General features: G+C 41.9%; 1 protein-coding gene across 6 annotated transcripts in view; it reads right to left on the minus strand.

The window, feature by feature from the left end:
- The window catches only part of KIAA0232 (KIAA0232 ortholog), a 99559-nt gene that overhangs the window by 31559 nt on the left and 48840 nt on the right, over window positions 1-19160 (minus strand). For 5 of the 6 annotated variants that reach the window (XM_063619721.1, XM_055245460.2, XM_055245462.2 and 2 more), the window contains exon 3: window positions 9560-9697. In XM_063619721.1, the coding sequence (XP_063475791.1) occupies window positions 9560-9697 (138 nt within the window). Of the gene's footprint in view, window positions 1-9559; window positions 9698-19160 lie in introns of those variants that run through there. The other variant, XM_063619722.1, reaches the window with a different exon arrangement.

A 19160-nucleotide genomic window follows, 5' to 3' on the forward strand; every position in this document is an offset into this window, starting at 1 on the left:
CTCAAGCGACCCACCCACCTCAGCTTCCCAAAGTGCTGGGATTACAGGCATGAGCCATCGCACCCAGGCAAACCCTATTTTTTATTATATGCAAAAAAGTCCTGTTTCTTACTTTCATACGGAGATGGCAGTTTCTTTTCCCTTTAGATATCTAACAACTAAACTTCCTGAAGGATATTTGGCTACAGACACTCAGAAAGCTATGAGTTGAATGTCTGGATACTATTTGTTTCACTTCATGGTTCAATTAAGAAGAATAGTCAGAACTTAGACCAGTTATTTTTAATCTAGGAGGCATGAACTCTTAAGGAGGCCACTAATGGGCATGTAACAAAGTAATTCATATAAGAAAAGTTTAAGTATAACATTCTGGTTAGGTCCATAGATTTCATCAAATACTCCAGTCTATAAGGCTGTGACAGTTAAAAAAAAAAACACTGACTTCAGTCAAGGAACCTGATGCCTAAGTATACATGCAAGAAAAAGTACTGTACATACACACAAGGATAAGGGTATAAGAATGTTCCTTTCGGCCGAGCACGGTGGCTTACGCCTGTAATCTCAGCACTTTGGAAGGCCAAGGTGGGCGGATCACGAGGTCAAGAGATCGAGACCATCCTGGCCAACATGGTGAAACCCTGTCTCTACTAAGAATACAAAAATTAGCTGGGCGTGGTGGCGTGCGCCTGTAGTCCCAGCTACTTGGGAGGCTGAGGCAGAGAATCGCTTGAACCCGGGAGGCAGAGGCTGCAGTGAGCTGAGATTGCACTACTGCACTCCAGCCTGGCACAGAGCGAGACTCCATCTAAAAAAAAAAAAAAAAAAAAAAAAGAATGTTCCTTTCTACATTCTTTATAACAGCCCAAAATGAGAAGCAACTGAAAGGCCCATTACCAGGAGAATAAACAGTGTTATATAGTTCACAATGGACAACTATGTAGGAATGAAGAATGAAGACATTATAAGATCATGTTATCAATATAGATAAAATTTTAAAATTTTTAACTAAAAGAAGTTACAAAAATTATATATAGAGTATGGTATAATTTATAGAAAGTTTAAGAACATACAAAATCATGCTGTGTGTATTTGTGTACACCTTCAAACAGTATTTAGTAAACATACGAAAATAAGCATGGGAAAGACAAACACCAAGCAGGGTATGGTGGTGACCTGAGAGGGATGATGAGGGAAGTCATGAGGAAAGCGTACATGGGTCTCCAGCTGTGCCCCCAACACCTGGCTTCTTCAACTTCAGTGGACACACAGGGATTCACTGGGCCATCATTTGGCTCTTTCTGCTCCTCAAACTCTCAGTTTGTTTTCATACCTCAGCCCCTAACCCCACGCGTGTCTATTTTATAGTGCCTCACTCTCAAATTTTTATAGCAGCCCCTTCCACTTCTGTGTCTGCTCTCATATTCTCACTTTTCAACATTTGAAAGATCAGAAAACTTCCTGTTAAAAACTCCCAATTTTCTACCTTTTCTAAAAAGAGATCAGCAGATCTGGGCTGGATAAAAAAAAAAAAAAGAAAATTGTCTATTTCATGCCTGGTCCTCATAAACCACTCTACCCCACCAACCCTAGACATGCATATTCAGTTTATTCAGCTGCCTGTTCAAAAATCTCCACTTAGCTGTCTCCTAGGAGGCATCTCATATGTTAATCCTTATTCATACCACAAAGATGTTCCTTCCCTGGGTTCCTTTTCCTTAGTAAATAGAAATTATTTTTTTGGAGACCGAGTCTTGCTCTGTCACCTGGGCTGGAGTGCAGTGGCATGATCTTGGCTCCACCGCCTAGTTCAAGCAATTCTCCCACCTCAGCCTCCTGAGTAGCTGGGACTACAGGCATGCACCACCACACCCGGCTAATTTTTTGTTTGTTTGTTTGAGATGGAGTCTTGCTCTGTCGCCCAGGCTGCAGTGCAGTGACACGATCTCAGCTCATGGCAACCTCCGCCTCTTGGGTTCAAGTGATTCTCCTGTCTCAGCCTCCCAGGTAGCTGGGATTATGGCAGCCACCTCGTCCAGTTAATTTTTGTATTTTTAGTAGAGACAGGTTTTGCCATATTGGCCAGGCTGATCTCAAACTCAAGTGACCTGCCTGCCTCCCAAAGTGCTGGGATTACAGGCATGAGCCACTGTGCCGGGCCAGGAATTACATTCTTGTAGTTGCTCAGATCAAAACCCTTGGCTGTCTTCCTTGTCTCCTCCCCTTATCTCTACCCCACATCTAATCCTGACAGTTCCATCTTCGAAAACAGATGCAGAATCCCCCAGCCATCTGCCTTCTGGACCCCTGCAACTGCATCTTCACTGGGTGCTCACAATCTGCCCTCTGTCCCTCCAGCACAGCTCACTCACCCTGTTTAGTTAGTCTCAGTGCAGCAACCAGTATGGTCTGATGAGCATCTGATTGGCAAGTAAGTCAGGTTGCACTACTCCTCTCCAAACCCTAACACTTCACAGCTGCTCAGGGGAAAAGCCCAAGTCCCTAGTATGGCCCGTGTTTCCTCAAATGCTCCAGCTCCACTGCCATCTATATACCCAAAGACATAGGACTTAGGCTTCCTCAGGCAGGACTGGCTGTGATCACACAACAACTGTGAGCACTCTCAGCTTTAGTAATCACTGGCTTCTTCTCAGGGGGTTCTGGTCTGTAGAGAGAGCACAGCATCACTTCTTGCAATGTACATAATGCATTCAGACAGGCACCTCACACATTTTAAGCGCTCAATAAATGTTATCATTGTACTGACGCTCTTAGTATTACCCAGAAAAGGTTGGGTTCAACAGTCCATGTGTCAAGACACAGTATACAGTCTATTTGGGTCGGTTCCAGGACTCCCTGAGGATACCGAAATCTGTGGATGTTCAAGTTCCTTACATAAAATGGCATAATATTTGCATATAACCTACACACATCCTCCTGTATGTTTTAAATTATTTCTAAATGATATGTAATACCTAATACAATGTAAATGCTATGGGTGTAGTTGTTATACTGTATTTTTTTAGGGAATGCCAGGAAAAAAGTCTATACATGTTCAGCACAGACACAATCACCCATTTTTTTCCAAATATTTTTGACCCACTGTTGGTTACCTCCACAGATGTAGAACTCATGGGTATGAAGGGCCAATTGTATATGGTCAAAATTAGCCTTGAAGGTAAACACTGCCGTGACATACTTTACATGGTTTTTTGTACATATAACCCTGTACAGCATATAAATAATGCATATACAAAATACTAAGATGTACTCTGTACTTTTACTGGCAAAAAGAATTTTACTGGTAGACTTAGCTCAATGTGAGAATATAAGCAAGTGAATGTTAAGACTCTACTTAGGGTGTAAGTCCTCTAAGGCTCTTTTTTTTTTTTTTTTTTTTTTTTGAGAAGGAGTCTCACTCTGTCGCCCAGGCTGGACTGCAGTGGCGCAATCTCGGCTCACTGCAAGCTCCGCCTCCCGGGTTCACGCCATTCTCCTGCCTCAGCCTCTCCGAGTAGCTGGGCCTGCAGGCGCCCACCACCACGCCTGGCTAATTTTTTGTGTTTTTAGTAGAGACGGGGTTTCACCGTGGTCTTGATCTCCTGACCTTGTGATCCGCCCGCCTCGGCCTCCCAAAGTGCTGGGATTACAAGCATGAGCCACCTAGCCCAGCCTCTCTAAGGCTCTTTAAATAACAATAGGACTGGTCAGCTCCCCAAAGGTAAGGTGCAGTGCTGTTATCTTCAAAACTAACACCCCAAAAGAATGGTATTATGAAAGAGCTATTGCATTTTAACTTTATTTACTCCTCAAACAGGGCCTCATTAAGTTTCTAATCTTCTAACCACCCTCAAAGTGGGAGATAAAGTACTAGCTTTGATTCAGTTTTAAGTGGCTCAATAAAAATAAAACAAATATAAGTAGTTTTTTTTTAAAAGGGGAAATGAAGAGTGGTTTGCACATATTTAACAAATACCAGGTATAGGCCAGGTCCACTGATAACAGGAATGAAACAGACAGCTTAGGATAATAATCACCTAAAAAATATGCATCTGGAGGAGGGCTGAATTGCCTATGACTGATTCACAATACCATTCCTCTTTACAGACCCCATTACTAACTGCAATCAAAGCATATGCAAAACATTTTATCGAAAACGAACACCCAGAGACTTGCATGTTATTTGCATATGTAAATGAAAGGGAATTAGCCAAGGCAGTTTTCAGCTGGGATCTAACAACCAATAAAGCCCATCAAAGGTCATGATTCCCTGGAGAAATATTCACCAACTGCTCCGCATGGGGACAGCCAAATTTTAATCAATGTATAAAATTAAATTCTGACATAACTGAATTGCCCTTCTGTTTTGGCAATGTCTCTCATAAAATAATGAGCTGGGCAGGCCAAGAGAAGTGCCACAATGTGGGGTACAACTTGTTACAAGGATAAAGTGGAGGCACGGTGTAGTATCACAAGTATGTAAGTGGAGCCAGAGAAGTAAGCCATTCTCCTTAAACCATGACACCAGTGAATAGTCTGATAACTATGGATGTTTTTATAGAAACAGTTCACATTGTAACTATAATAGTCACATACACACATAATAGTCACACACATAATGAGAAAATAATTCATCTCACATGTAATGCATAACATCACCACTACTTCCTACCTACATTTATATCTAATATAATAATATAACCTATATTATTGTCTTTTAATTGCCATTAGCATTTTAATCTACTAGATTTTAAACTTGAATTGTTAGTGGTTTTTGACTGTGACCAATTGGTAGTGACTGTCTATAAAGAGCTGTACTGAGAAGCGCTTTTAAGAGGGCATTTGGACTGGATGGGAAAGCATAGCACACAGTACCACAAACACGATCATCCTCAGGAAATGAGCATACTTATATGCAAACATTCATGACAAAACATAAAATTTTGCATTATAATTTTCGATGTAGGTCCTCTTTGCTCCTTTCTTTCCATTGAAGCCAATAGACAGATTATAAAAAGAAACCCAGGGGACACACAGATGGTCTATCATTTATAAACTACCACACATTGATTCTTTCTATTGCAGCAGGCAATAGTGAAAGAGGGTTCTTTTCACTGGCTCCCCAAGAGGCCAGTGAGCTGGTTTAAGGCAGTGGTCCCCAGTGTTTTTGGCACCACGGACTGGTTTCGTGGAAGACAATTGTTCCACAGACCCAGCAGGTAGGCACGGGGTTCGGGATGCAACTTCCACCTCAGGCATTCGATTCTCATAAGGAGCGTTCACCTGAGATCCCTCACATGCTCAGTCCACAATAGGATTCGTGCTCCTATGAGAACCTAATGCCACCGCGGATCTGACAAGAGGCGGAGCTCAGGAGGTAAAGCTTGCTCGCTGTTCACCTCCTCCTGTGCAGCCCAGCTCCTAACAGGCCATGTACGGGTACCTGTTCATGGCCCGGGGGTCAAGGACACCTGGTTTAAGGGATCTATAGATTGATGCACAAACAACAGCTCTGGAGCAGGGACTGGGACTTGAAGACTCTCCTCATTCGTTCCATAAGTAATTACTGAGCATCTGGTTATACCTGGCACATTCATTTCCTCAGCTAATTTTAATTTGGTAAGATTTTTAAAAATCGTTGTTAGGAAAAAGCAATCCAACAATCTTTTTTTTTTTTTTTTTTAAATAAAATGAGAAGGAAAGAGCAAGAAAGTACAAATATGCTTTATTGGGGTTGAAAATAAAAATCTTGCCTATGACAGCCAGGCAAAGGAAAGCATTTTCCCAAAGCAATAACCTAAAGAATCAAAGATCTTTATAAGCCACAACCATTCCCTTGCACTGTTTCTACCTCATACTAAGTTCTTTACATCACACAACATACTCGGCTAGTATGAATTACACGCAAATTCTACAAGCTACAGGAGAAGGGTCTTGCATTACTCATAGAAGGTTTTTATACTCTTCATCTTTTCACAGTTGATTTCAGCTGCCCCTGTCATTTCCCCAGCTTAACCGTGAGTCAAAGGCTAGGCTCATTTCTCAGCAACTTTGGTCCAAAGAAGAAATAAGATCCTTTCCCAGTTTGAACCTGCACTACCCATATTTTCTTTCCGACTATAACTCAGCAGCTTCTTTGGACTTCGCTCAAATAATTGACCTGAATTAACTTCTCACTTGCTAAAAAAAAAAAAAATCTGCATTCTGAATTCCTTTAAAAGCTCTACATTACTTATCAATCTACAAATTATCAATTTACTCCCCTTCAGTGTCATAAAGAAAACACCATTTTGGCTGGGCATGGTGGCTCAGGCCTGTACCCTGCAGTTTGGCAGGCTGAGGCGGGAGGATGTCTTGAGCCCAGGAGTTCAAGACCAGCCTGGGCAACATAGGGAGAACCTGTCCCTGTATTTTTTAAAATTAAAACAAAACCCCAAAAAACCCACCATTTTAACCACAAAGTTTTCTCTGCCGAGTTTTCTCTGGGCACGTCACTCACAGCCCCTGCTGAAGTGATGAACCTCCAGGCAGCCCTGCCCCCTCACCAGGGCTCATCAAATCAGGCTGGCTCAAGCCTGATTAAGCCCAGGCTCAATCACCTGGCTCAAGCCCAGCCAATCAGATTCTCTCTCTAGATGAATGGTGTTGGACAGTAGAGTTCCATGGTCATGCTGGGCTGGAAGCTGGAATGGCCATTCTTCACTATGTGCTAAAGCAGAGAAAGCCAGAGTTTGGACAGAGGGGGAACGACCCTGACTCAGGTACAGAAGGAAATGAGAGATTGTAGGTTGGTTGTTACTGAAAGTGACTTTGTCTATCACATAATTCCCAGTTCAGGTCTCTCGTGAGGCTGTTATACTTCTAGCACTTGGCTTCAGTGAGATATCCCTGTATCCTTTACATATATTTCTCTTCTTCCTTAAACCAGGTTAATTATGTTCCTAATTGTTGTAATGAAACGGTGCCTACGATAGCTGTACGTATAAGTGGTAACTTCCAAACTCCTATCCAATGCTGTATGAAGCAGCAACTTCAAGAAATTAAGAAGTTGGCCAGGCGCGGTGGCTCACACCTGTAATCCCAGCACTTTAGGAGGCGGAAGCAGGTGGATCACCTGAGGTCAGGAGTTTGAGACCAGCCTGGCCAACACAGTGAAACCCCATCTCTACTAAAAATACCAAAATTAGCTGGGTGTGGTGGCGGGTGCCTGTAATCCCAGCTACTCGGGAGGCTGAGGCAGGAGAATCGCTTGAACCCAGGAGGTGGAGGTTGCAGTGAGCCAGGTTTGCGTCACTGCATTCCAGCCTGGGCAATAGAGCAAGACTCTGTTGTCTCAAAAAAAAGAAAGAAAAGAAAAAAAAAGAAATTAAGAAGTTAAAAAATCAGAGGTGGGCGAGAAGAAAACAGCTGGGAAGAGAAAAAATAATTGGATGAAAGGGTAGGCTTTTTAAAAAATGAATGTTAGATTCATTTAAAAAAAATCAGTACCTTTCATGTAATAAGCACTCACTGCACTAGGCAGTAGGAGATAAAAATGATGGGTAACTTGGGTGCGGTGGCTCACGCCTGCAATCCCAGCACTTTGGGAGGCCGAGGCAGGCGGATCATGAGGTCAGGAGATCGAGACCATCCTGGCTAACACGGTGATACCCCATCTCTACTAAAAAATACAAAAAATTAGCCGGGCATGCTGGTGGGCGCCTGTAGTCCCAGCTACTTGGGAGGCTGAGGCAGGAGAATGGCATGAACCCGGGAGGCGGAGCTTGCAGTGAGCCGAGATGGTGCCACTGCACTTCAGCCTGGGCTACAGAGCAAGACTCCGCCATAAAAAAAAAAAAAGATGGGTAACTCACAGTCCTGGCGCCCAGTGAACACAGTCAAATGAATAATTGCAATTTTGGATGTGAGGGCCATGTTATTTGAGGTATACATGATGTATCATGAATATATGCCAGAGGAGTCAGGCTTTCAGAGACAATTCTTTTTTTATTTTCTTGAGATGGAGTCTCCCTCTGTCGCCCAGGTTGGAGTACAGTGGCACCATCCTGGCTCACTGCAACCTCTGCCTCCCAGGTTCAAGTGATTCTCCTGCCTCAGCCTCCCGAGTAGCTGGGATTACAGGCATGCACCACCATGCCCAGCTAATTTTTGTATTTTTAGTAGAGATGGGGTTTCACTATGTTGGACCAGGCTGGTCTCGAACTCCTGAACTCAGGTGATCCGCCCACCTTGGCCTCCCGAAGTGCTGGGATTACAGGTGTTGCGCCACTGTTCCTGGCCTCAGAGATAATTAGGAGTTGGATGAGAACAGAAAGGTGGGAAACACTAAACAAGCCTTAAAAACCATTTACATCAGTGGCAGCCAGACAGAATAAACTTCTGCAGATTGTCAAAGATAACAAAGCCAACAATTGCAACACTAGACCATTCAACAATTAGTTCAGGAAGGAAGTTTCTGGAGGTCAGAATCCACTCAATTTGGCCTTGCATCATAAAGGTACTTAAACCATACCTTCTCAAATAGCATGGTCAAAGCAAAATAATTCTTTCAGTAGTTACGATCTCACAGATAACATCTTAGAGTGAATAATAAAATAAGAATTCATAATATTAACTGCAAAAGATATTTTTTAATTATTTTGTTATTTCAGGAAACTGAAAGACATGAGAAATATTTTATATGAAATGCTAAAAGAATTAAATAATATTGTAATATTTTCTAAAAACAAAAAAATATGTAAATTATATGCCAATATGGTACTTTTGAAGTGTTTGAACTGCTATTCCCTTCTAGGAATGTATCCAAATGTAATAATACAGACCACAGAAAAACCCCACATAAAATATTCTAGACAGCATAACAGAAAAATCAAGAGCGGGCCGGGCGCCATGGCTCATGCCTATAATCTCAGCACTTTGGGAGGCCACGGTGGGCAGATCACCTGAGATCAGGAGTTCAAGACCAGCCTGGCCAACATGGTGAAACCCCATCTCTACTAAAAAATGCAAAAAAATCTGCCAGGCGTGGTGGCACGTGCCTGTAGTTCTGGCTACTCAGGAGGCTGAGGCACAAGAATTGCTTAAACCTGGGAGGTGGAGGCTGCAGTGAGTTGAGATCACACCACTGCACTCCAGCCTGGGCGACAGAGTGAGACACTGTCTTAAAAAAAAAAAAAAAAAATCAAGAGCAAGGTGAACATCCAGTAATAAAGATTATATTATAATATTATACTGCTGTTGAAATATTATTTGATGAAATGCAACTTAGCCACTAAAAAGAATAAAGACAATGTAATAACAGGATGAAATAGTCAAGTTGGAAAAAGGATACAAAATTTTGTGTATACTCTTAATTAGAGTAGCACATATAAAAGAAAAGCTTATAAAACTTCAGAAAATATGGAAAAATACCATAAAGGAAAAGTGGTAATGTTCATGTTACTTGGTAAAATAAATAAGTAGTTTGTTTTCCCAGTTTTTGGAGGTCAAGTTGTCATATTTGTAAACTTAAAACACCCCTTCTTTTATTCTCTTAAGGGTTAGAAATAAAATGTAAACTTACTTCATCAGAAGCAGATCGAAGACACTGGACAGCAGCCTGTTTTTTCATTTCTTCTAGAGTTAGATCTGAACATTTTTTCTTACTCTTTCCCCATTTCTTATAAGCTCCTTTTTCCCAGCCCAGGAAGATGTCATTCTCCTGCAATGAAATTGCACCAGATTAAATGACCAGGGCTAACTTGGACACTACTATGTTCCACCTACCACACACCACACACTCAGTCACGAAAAGGCCCCTTGCATTTCCATAAGAGTTTTAGGATCGGCTTGTCTATTTCTGCGATGAAGGGAGCTGGCATTCCAAGAGGGATTGTACTGATTCTATAAAACAACTTGGGGTGTGTCGCCATCTTAGTAGTATTGTTTTCTGATCACAAACATGGGATGTTTTCTATTTATTTAGGTCTTCTTTGATTTCTTTCAAAGATGCTTTATAGTTTTTGGTGCACAAGTCTTGCACTTTTGTCAAATTTTTTAAGCATTACTTTTTTTTATACTATTGCAAATGGAGTTTTTTCTTAATTTCATTCCTTAGGATTTTCTCTATATTCTATACAAGATCATGTTATATGTGACTAGAGTCTTACTTCTTCCTTTTCAATCTGGATGTCTTTTCCTTACCTAACTGCCCTGTTAATGATGATTTATAAAAAAAGTTCATGTATTTCATCTTTGAAAATGTCTTCACACAAATAGAAATTGCCAAATGCTGGTATTAATCCACAAGCATGAGTTTAACTGAACATATTTGGTTAGAGGACATTTATAGAATCCTGTTAAATTCGTATCTTGATATTTGCCTTCCAGCATGTCAGTATATTGTAGATTAATATTAAGGAATGAAAGTTAATGAAAGCTCCTTGCTAACTTAAGTAGGCAAATAGATCTTGAGATAAAGAAATTTCCTTTGCACTGTGTATCAAGTATGAAAAATGCTGCTGGAAGAGCAGTTTGAGCCTGGACAACTTACCCACGATAAATCTGGGTGGGGATGGAGATTTCACTTCTTGTTTTAACTTCTGACAGAATAAAAAATGTATGAAGCAGCCTGACATTATTCATGATTCAAACAATGTTAGAGTGACTTTATCACATTATTTAGGTTGAATTAAGAAACATCAAATCTGTAGCAAAAGCTACATAAACAATAGTATATTACACACACTTGTTTGCATTCTGTTCTTTTTTTTTTTTGAAACAGTCTCGCTCTGTCGCCCAGCAGTGGCGCAGTCTCGGCTCACCGCAAGCTCCGCCTCCCGGGTTCACGCCATTCTCCTGCCTCAGCCTCTCCGAGTAGCTGGGACTACAGGCGCCCACCACCACGCCCGGCTAATTTTTTTGTATTTTTAGTAGAGACGGGGTTTCACCGTGGTCTCGATCTCCTGACCTCGTGATCTGCCCGCCTCGGCCTCTCAAAGTCCTGGGATTACAAGCGTGAGCCACCGTGCCCGGCCGCATTCTGTTCTTTATACTTATATTTGAGAGGTCCCTCATGCTATTTTTTTCTGGCTTAATGTACTATGTTAATGTATCATAACTTAACCAAAATTTAACAGCATTGAATTGTTAATCACAGTTTAAAAAAATGAGTATAAAAAGAACCAAGATATTTCTATTTCACTTATTGTTATCCTTTTAGTCTCCTATCCTGTACTATTAAAAGTCTACTTATGGCTGGGAGCAATGGCTCATGCCTGTAATCCCAGCACTTTGGGAGGCAGAGGTGGGTGGATCACGAGGTTAGGAGTGTCTCAAAAAAAAAAAAAAAAAAAAAAAGTCTGCTTATACATAAACATAAAATATTAGACATTTGTCAAATAGTTACTCAGAAAGTCCTAATCTTAAAGAAAGAACATAATTATCAAGTACCAAAAGTGGATACAACTAAGGAACTCCCCAGCACAAGAGTCTATTATCAGGTACTTTTCTAGACACTACAGGGAGGTCATGTAAGGCTAGGGTTCTGATTGACTTTCCCATGCTGTCTTTATCAAAAGGGAGACTGGGAACTGGGGGAGAAAAAGCATATGCCACTTGGAAATACATCAGCAGTCACTGGAGGCTCGCTGCTGAGCATATGCCCCTGACTAACAGTGCCTAAATGACCAAAACCACAATGTGTCTGCATGGGATTAACACTACCCCCATCATCCCTTTGGCCACAAAGATTGGCTGAGAGAGAGGCACGTGGCCAATCAGAAATGCACATTTCTTGGTTCTTGCTGGGAATGCAGGGAACATGACCTCTGGACAGTGTGTGAGAATATGATCCCAGAAGCATGCTCATTGTCACCGCCCTTTACCCTACAAGGAGCTGGCTGCAAAACCAAGCTGACAAAAAGAGGTAGGCAGAGAGGCAGAGCAAAAGCCTGAATGACACTGGGAAGCTCTGAATCAAACCTAGCAGGGGCCAGCCCAACTTCTGGACTTTCAGCTATTTGAGCCTTTTTTCCCCCTTAAGCCAATTTAGGCCAAACTTTGGGTTGCTTGTGAATGAGATACAGTCAGATTCTGAGGACAGCATTCAGTAATAAATCCACTGATATATTGCTCAAAAGAACCCCTATTTGCCCCTAAAAAATGAGCCGCTCCAATCAAATGAGCATAATTTCAGGTTAACTGTATTCCTGTTTTTCCTACTAGGTCTTCAGCCCACAGTGATGACCTCCTCACTGACCTCCCTGCCTTCAGTGGCCCAAGCCCGTCTGCCCACTGCCATGCCATTAAGTCCTGCTGGCTAACTCGATCTACAGGTCTTTAGTCTCTAGGACATAACTAGAAATGCCCTTGCACAGCACATCAGTCTCTTCAGGGCCTGTTTCCTGCAGGCCTGCCCCACTCTGACTTTCGACTACCCCCTCCTCAGCATACTCTTTTCTGACCTTACAGCATCAGGCCCCTCCTATTTCTGTGTCTTTGTACACACTATTCCTTTATACACACTATTCCTTTCTTCTTCCTTCAAGGTGATTCCTAAACTGGCAGTTGTCACTCAGGGACCATCCTTAGTTTTCTCTGTATTGATGCATTCACATTTGCACATAAAAGCAGAAATGTCAGTTTTAAAACATGGGATATTTATATTTAAAACTTCTGTATTCCATGAGAACATTTTACACACACAGAAAGTGTTAATGGTGTCTTGGGAAGTACAGGAATTTGTGTACCCATCGTTAGCACCAACTGTCACTCTGAAATTATTTTCACATTCCTTATGTGTAAAATTTTATATATTTTCTTCTGCCTAACGTAAGTGCTGATGCAAAATCTAAACCTGATGGTGATGGGAAAAAATTTAATCAATTTTCATATAAGAGCTAAAACTAATCTTATTAATCAACGTCATTCCTAGAAGCTTGAGAGGAAGAATCCTTAGCTTTATTTATTTTATTTCTGAGACAGAGTCTTGCTCTGTAACCCAGGCTGGAGTGCAGTGGCGTGATCTTGGCTCATTGCAACCTCTGCCTCCTGGGTTCAAGAGATTCTTGTGCCTCAGCCTGAGTAGCTGGGATTGCAGGCATGCGCCACCACACCTGGCTAATTTCTGTATTCTTAGTGGAGATGTGGTTTTGCCGTGTTGGACGGGCTGGTCTTGAACTCCTGGCCTCAAGTGATCTGCCCGCCTCGGCCTCCCAGAGTGCTAGGATTACAGGCGTGAGCCACCTCACCTGGCCAGCTTTATTTATTTTAAATGTATCAATTCATAAACTACCAAAAACATGTATTAGCTTCAAGCAACCTTTATAACAATTTTGAAATGGACTTTGTCTCAAAAAAAAAAGCTGCTTTGAAAGTACAAGTCAGTTCCACCCCAACATCAATCCTCAGAGGTAACTACTGTCAACAGTTGGCATATATCTTAACAGATTTATTTTAAATGTGGAATTTATCCCACATAGCAGAGTATATACAACGTAAATGTATAGTTTTAAGAATAATAACATATCAGGTAACAGTTAGACCTAGAATACTCCCAGTAACCTTAGAAGCCTCATCTGTCAAAAGCTATCTTTAGGCTGGGCATGGTGGTTCACATCTATAATCCTAGCAATTTGGAAGGTAGAGGTGGGCAGATCACTTGAGCCCAGGAGTTTGAGAACAGCCTGGCCAACATGGCGAAACTGTCTCCACAAAAAATACAAAAATTAGCCAGGCATGGTGGTGCCCACCTGTAGTCCCAGCTACTTGGGAGGCTGAAGTGGGAGAATTACTTGAGCCTGGGAGGCGGAGGCTGCAGTGAGCAGAGATCATGCCACTGTGCTCCAGTCTGGGTGACAGAGTAAGACCCTGTCTCAAAAAAAAAAAAAAAAAAAGCTATCTTTGTTATCCTCGTACTTACTAGTTTGGGTAAGATCTTTTAGAATAGAGATAATTTTTCTCAGAATCTGAAAGGTATTACTCCATATACTCTCAAATGCAACACCATAAGTTAGAAATCCTAATTCTACAGAATGGGAGAAAATTTTTGCAATCTATCCATCTGACAAAGGGCTAATATCCAGAATCTACAAAGAACTGAAACAAATTTACAAGAAAAAAACAACCCCATCAAAAAGCGGGCAAAGGATATGAATAGATACTTCTCAAAAGAAGATATTTATGCAGCCAACAGACATATGAAAAAACGCTCATCATCACTGGCCACCAGAGAAATGCAAATCAAAACCACAATGAGATACCATCTCACACCAGTTAGAATGGTGATCATCAAAAAGTCAGGAAACAACAGGTGCTGGAGAAGATGTGGAGAAATAGGAATGCTTTTACACTGTTGGTGGGAGTGTAAATTAGTTCAGCCATTGTGGAAGACAGTGTGGTGATCCCTCAAGGATCTAGAACTAGAAATACCATTTGACCCAGCATTCCCCTTACTGGGTAGATACCCAAAGGATTATAAATCATGCTGCTATAAAGACACATGCACACGTATGTTTACTGCAGCACTATTCACAATAACAAAGACTTGGAACCAACCCAAATGTCCACCAATAATAGACTGGATAAAGAAAATGTGGCACATATACACCATGAAATACTATGCAGCCATAAAAAAGGATGAGTTCATGTCCTTTGCAGGGACATGGATGAAGCTGGAAACCATCATTCTCAGCAAAATATCACAAGGACAGAAAACCAAACACTTCATGTTCTCACTCATAAGTGGGAGCTGAATAATGAGAACACATGGACACAGGGAGGGGAACATCACACACTGGGGCCTGTTGGGAGGTGGGGAGCTGGGGGAGGGATAGCGTTAGGAGAAATACCTAATTGATGGGTGCAGCAAACCAACATGGCACATGTATGCCAATGTAACGAACCTGCACATTGTGCACATGTACTCTAGAACTTAAAGTATACTACTAATAAAAAATCCTAATTCTTTGGGTAAGGCTTGTTTTTTTCTTTGGAAAAATCGTAGCTGCTTCTTTGTCCCTGATGGTCTAAAATTTCAAAACCAAACACCTTCACAGAGTGGTGGTTCTACCATCAAGAGAGTGATGCTTCTTCCCCTTGAACCTGTGTGGGCTCCAGTCAGCTCAACAGAGTGCAATGGAAGTGATTCTATGTGACTTTCAAGGCTGGGTGGTAAAAGGCCTTAAGCTTCTACCTGATTCCCTTGGGCTACTCGCTTTGAGGGACCCAGCCAACCACATAAGCCTAGCTACCTCCTGACCCACACGAAGAGGCTCTGGTCAACAATCCCAGCTGAGTCCGGCCCTCCAGCACACCTGCCAAGATGACAGACATGTCAGTAAAGCTATCTTGGGCCTTCCAACTCAGCCTATCTGTCAGCTGAGTACCAATGAGTGACTTTGGGTGAATCATCCAATTGAGCCCTGCCCAAATTCCTTACTTACAGATTCTGTCATATGATAGTGTTGTTGTTTTAATGCTACTAAGTTTTGGGGTAGTTTCTTAGGCAACAACACTCTGCTCACAAATAAGAGTATTTCTTTTGTACTAAACAACTCTCTTTTAAACTCAAAAGAACCACCCCTACCCCTCCCATTATAACTTTTACAGTGAACAAATCCAGGTTCATTCTATCTATATGTACCATCAAAAGATTTTTACTTTAGTTTCCTAAAATTTATTATTTTTTTAACCTGGTCATCACGTCACAAAAAATAACAGTAATTGCCACTGGAATTTGTCAGTCCCTTTTCAAGGGACCCAATTGTGTCAAAGGTAATAATTACATCCAGAAATATTATAGTGACCATGTTTGCTAAACGCATAATTAGGATATATGGCAGGGCTAAGTATTTCAAATTGAGATTGTTAGGGTAAATGTTGGAAATACTGTATCAGCAGCTTATCTTTGCCTCTAACAAATGCATTAGCCTACCTGCTAGAAGAGGAGTAGTTAGTAGGAAAATAACTATTTGAAGGAAATGTTTGTATGAATAGTATGAATAGCAATAATAATAGCAATAGTCGTCAATATTTACTGAGCACTTCCCATGTGTCTAGTACTCTTCTAACTATATTATCAGTACATAAAATGATGCCCGGCACCTATATGGTCAATAAATGAATCTCCTTTAATCCGCAGTAACAGTATTAGATATGCAAATAATTTGTACAATTTATAAATGAGAAGACAGCTATAGTGCCAGCTACTTGGAAGGCTGAGACAGGAGGACCCTTGAGCCCAAGAGTTCAAGGCTCAGTGAGCTCTGAGAGACATTGCACTCCAGCCTGGGCGAAAGTAAGACCCTACCTCTAAAATAATAATAATAATAATAAAGAAACGGAGAGTCAGGCACAGAGATGTTAACTTGTCCAAGTCAGTGGTCTAAGTTGGAAAGTAAAGAAGGTGGGGTTAGAACCCAGGTCTTCAGACTCCAAGGCCTATGTTCTTAACAATGTGATACTGACTTACAGTAAGTGGGGGAAATCTCACAAGGGAAAGAGAGAACAGGAGACTGGGGGGTCTGAAAGTCACTTGGGAAAAAAGTCAAGGTGCTATTAAAGGAAATTTTGGTCTGGGTCAGTGGTACAAGTTTTTTCACCCTATAACCCTTCTGATATCTCCTGCTTAATTCTTCATGAATTATCCACTGATGTATATGCTACTTTATACCTACTACCCAGACTGGTTTTTGTCATTACGGGAGTCAAAGTGAATACTGGCATGTATATATTCTTCCATCAGTAGCATGAACACCTTTTTTTTTTTTTTTTTTTTTTTTTGAGATGGAGTCTCACTCTGTTGCCTAGGCTGGAGTGCAGTGACACAATCATGGCTCACTGCAGCCTCGACCTCCTTGGGCTCAGCTGATCCTCCCACCTCAGCCTCCCGAGCAGCTGAGATTACAGGCACACACCACCATGCCTGGCTAATTTTTGTATTATTTGTAGAGACAGGGTTTCTCCATGTTGCCGAGGCTAGTTTCAAACTCCTGGGCCCAAGTAATAGCATGGAATAATTCTTAGGAAGTTTTCAGGGATACGGAACGTTCTAGAAAGATACTCCTGATCTTCTTCCTGGAGCTCTGAATGCTGATTTGAAATAAGAGAATAAAAATTGGAAGTGTTGTTTAAATGCAAATAACAATGCTTGTGATGTAGAAGGTTATTTAATTAAAGTCTGTTGAATAAATGTTTGTTGAAATACAGCGTATGCAGTGACACACACGAGGAGCGCTTTATGGTTAGACTTTTATAGTTCCTATTGTTAAAGATTCTAATAAACTGTAACAGGAAACACCGCAGATCTTTTCAAGAAGCATAATGCTGAACAGGACACGCTACAGGAGTATGTTACAAATAGGCTGAAGGAGCAAATGAGGTTTGTTGAATGGAGAAGGGATGAGTCTCGCCTAGCACTCAGGACTGGGATTATTATTATACAACCTGTGGGCAAATACAGATAATGTAATAATCCAGTTACATTTCTAGAAGGATGGACTCTGAGCTAAAAGGTACAATTTGATTAGGGGATTTAAAACAAGCAACAGTAACTTCTCTGCAGGGCAGGCCCCAGTGTGTGATTATGGGGTCTACACCCACTCCTAGCATGCTTCCCTCCTACACACAGTCACAGGCCTGAGAAAGAAGCATGTGGCTATCCATTTGTCTAATACGTATCTGAGCCTCTTGTATATTCCAGGAACTGTTTTAAGGGCTGGGAATCCAACAGAAAACATAGCAGAAAAGGTCCCCAACTTTGGCTGGGCATGGTGGCTCACTTCTGTAATCCCAGCACTTTGGGAGGCCAAGGCAGGCAGATCACTTGAGGTCAGGAGTTCGAGACCAGCCTGGCCAACATGGTGAAACCCCATCTCTACTAAAAATACAAAAATTAGCCAAGTGCGGTGGTGGGCACCTGTAATGCCAGCTACTCGGGTGGCTGAGGCAGGAGAATCGCTTGAACCCGGGAGGTGGAGGTTGCAGTGAGCCGAGATCACGCCACTACACTCCAGCCTAGGCAACACAGCAAGAGTCCCTCTCCAAAAAAAAAAAAAAAAAGGTCCCCAACTTCATGAATTACATATGCCAGTAGGGGAGACATAATTAAATCACAAGTAATCATATCATTTCAGGTAATAAAAAATGTCATGAAGAAAAATAAAGCAGGTAAGAGGGCTGAGAATGGGGTCAGGGAAAGACTGAGGATAAGACAAAATATATATCAAAACCAAAACTATGCCATTAAACAAATAAATACTCTCTTTTAAAAAGCAATTCGTGGCAGCACAACTCTCTTGCCTAGATTAACTAGAAAAGCCAGTAACAACACAGAGCCAAACCAAATCTACATCACCTGCTCCAGGGCATCAGAGCCCTGCTGAGATGCCAGGCCTTGAGAAGACAGTGAGTGCCAAGGGAAAGGAGGTGTGGGCACAGGGCACTGACATCTGCAGCTGCTTCCTTCCTGGGTAAATGTGCTGACCTAGGTCCGGGACAAGAGGCTGAGAAAAAGGTGGCCCTTTAAAGAGGCAAAGAAAGCAGCAGAGCTTGGAGTGAACTCTTAGGGCCAGAGGGAGAACACCTGAGAACAGATGCCAGGATCCAAGCAAGAGGAAACGGTCGGAAGCAGAGGCCACTCTGCTGGCCTCCCCTCTGAGCACGTGAGGAACTCTGAAGCTGTGTGGGACACGAGGGGGGCTTCTGGGTTGCCAGTAATCTTCCATTTCTGTGTGTGGCTATAGTTACAGGGATATGATCTTTGTGAAAATTTATCAAGTTGTACATTTTTCTGTATGCATTTTATGCCTCAATAAAAAGTTTAGGGAAAAAAACCTCTTATTCTTGTACAGAATCCATGGTTGTTCTCTATATGGAACAGTTAGTAAGTTCTGGGAGTCCTAAGATCTAAAAAAGAAATCTAACCGTCCAACAACACCTAAAGCCATCACTCAGATGGAGGGGCCATCATGAAAGGGTACTGCGGTCTGCAAAGAAAAAACTCCTAGAGAAAGACAACAAAATCGGCCGGGCGCAGTGGCTCACGCCTGTAATCCCAGCACTTTGGGAGGCCGAGGTGGGAGGATCACGAGGTCAAGAGTTCGAGACCAGCCTGACCAACATAGTGAAACCCCGTCTCTACTAAAAATACAAAAATTAGCTGGGCATAGTGGCGCGCGCCTGTA

This window comes from Symphalangus syndactylus, chromosome 16 (genome assembly GCF_028878055.3).
Source record: "Symphalangus syndactylus isolate Jambi chromosome 16, NHGRI_mSymSyn1-v2.1_pri, whole genome shotgun sequence".
Classification (NCBI taxonomy): domain Eukaryota; kingdom Metazoa; phylum Chordata; class Mammalia; order Primates; family Hylobatidae; genus Symphalangus; species Symphalangus syndactylus.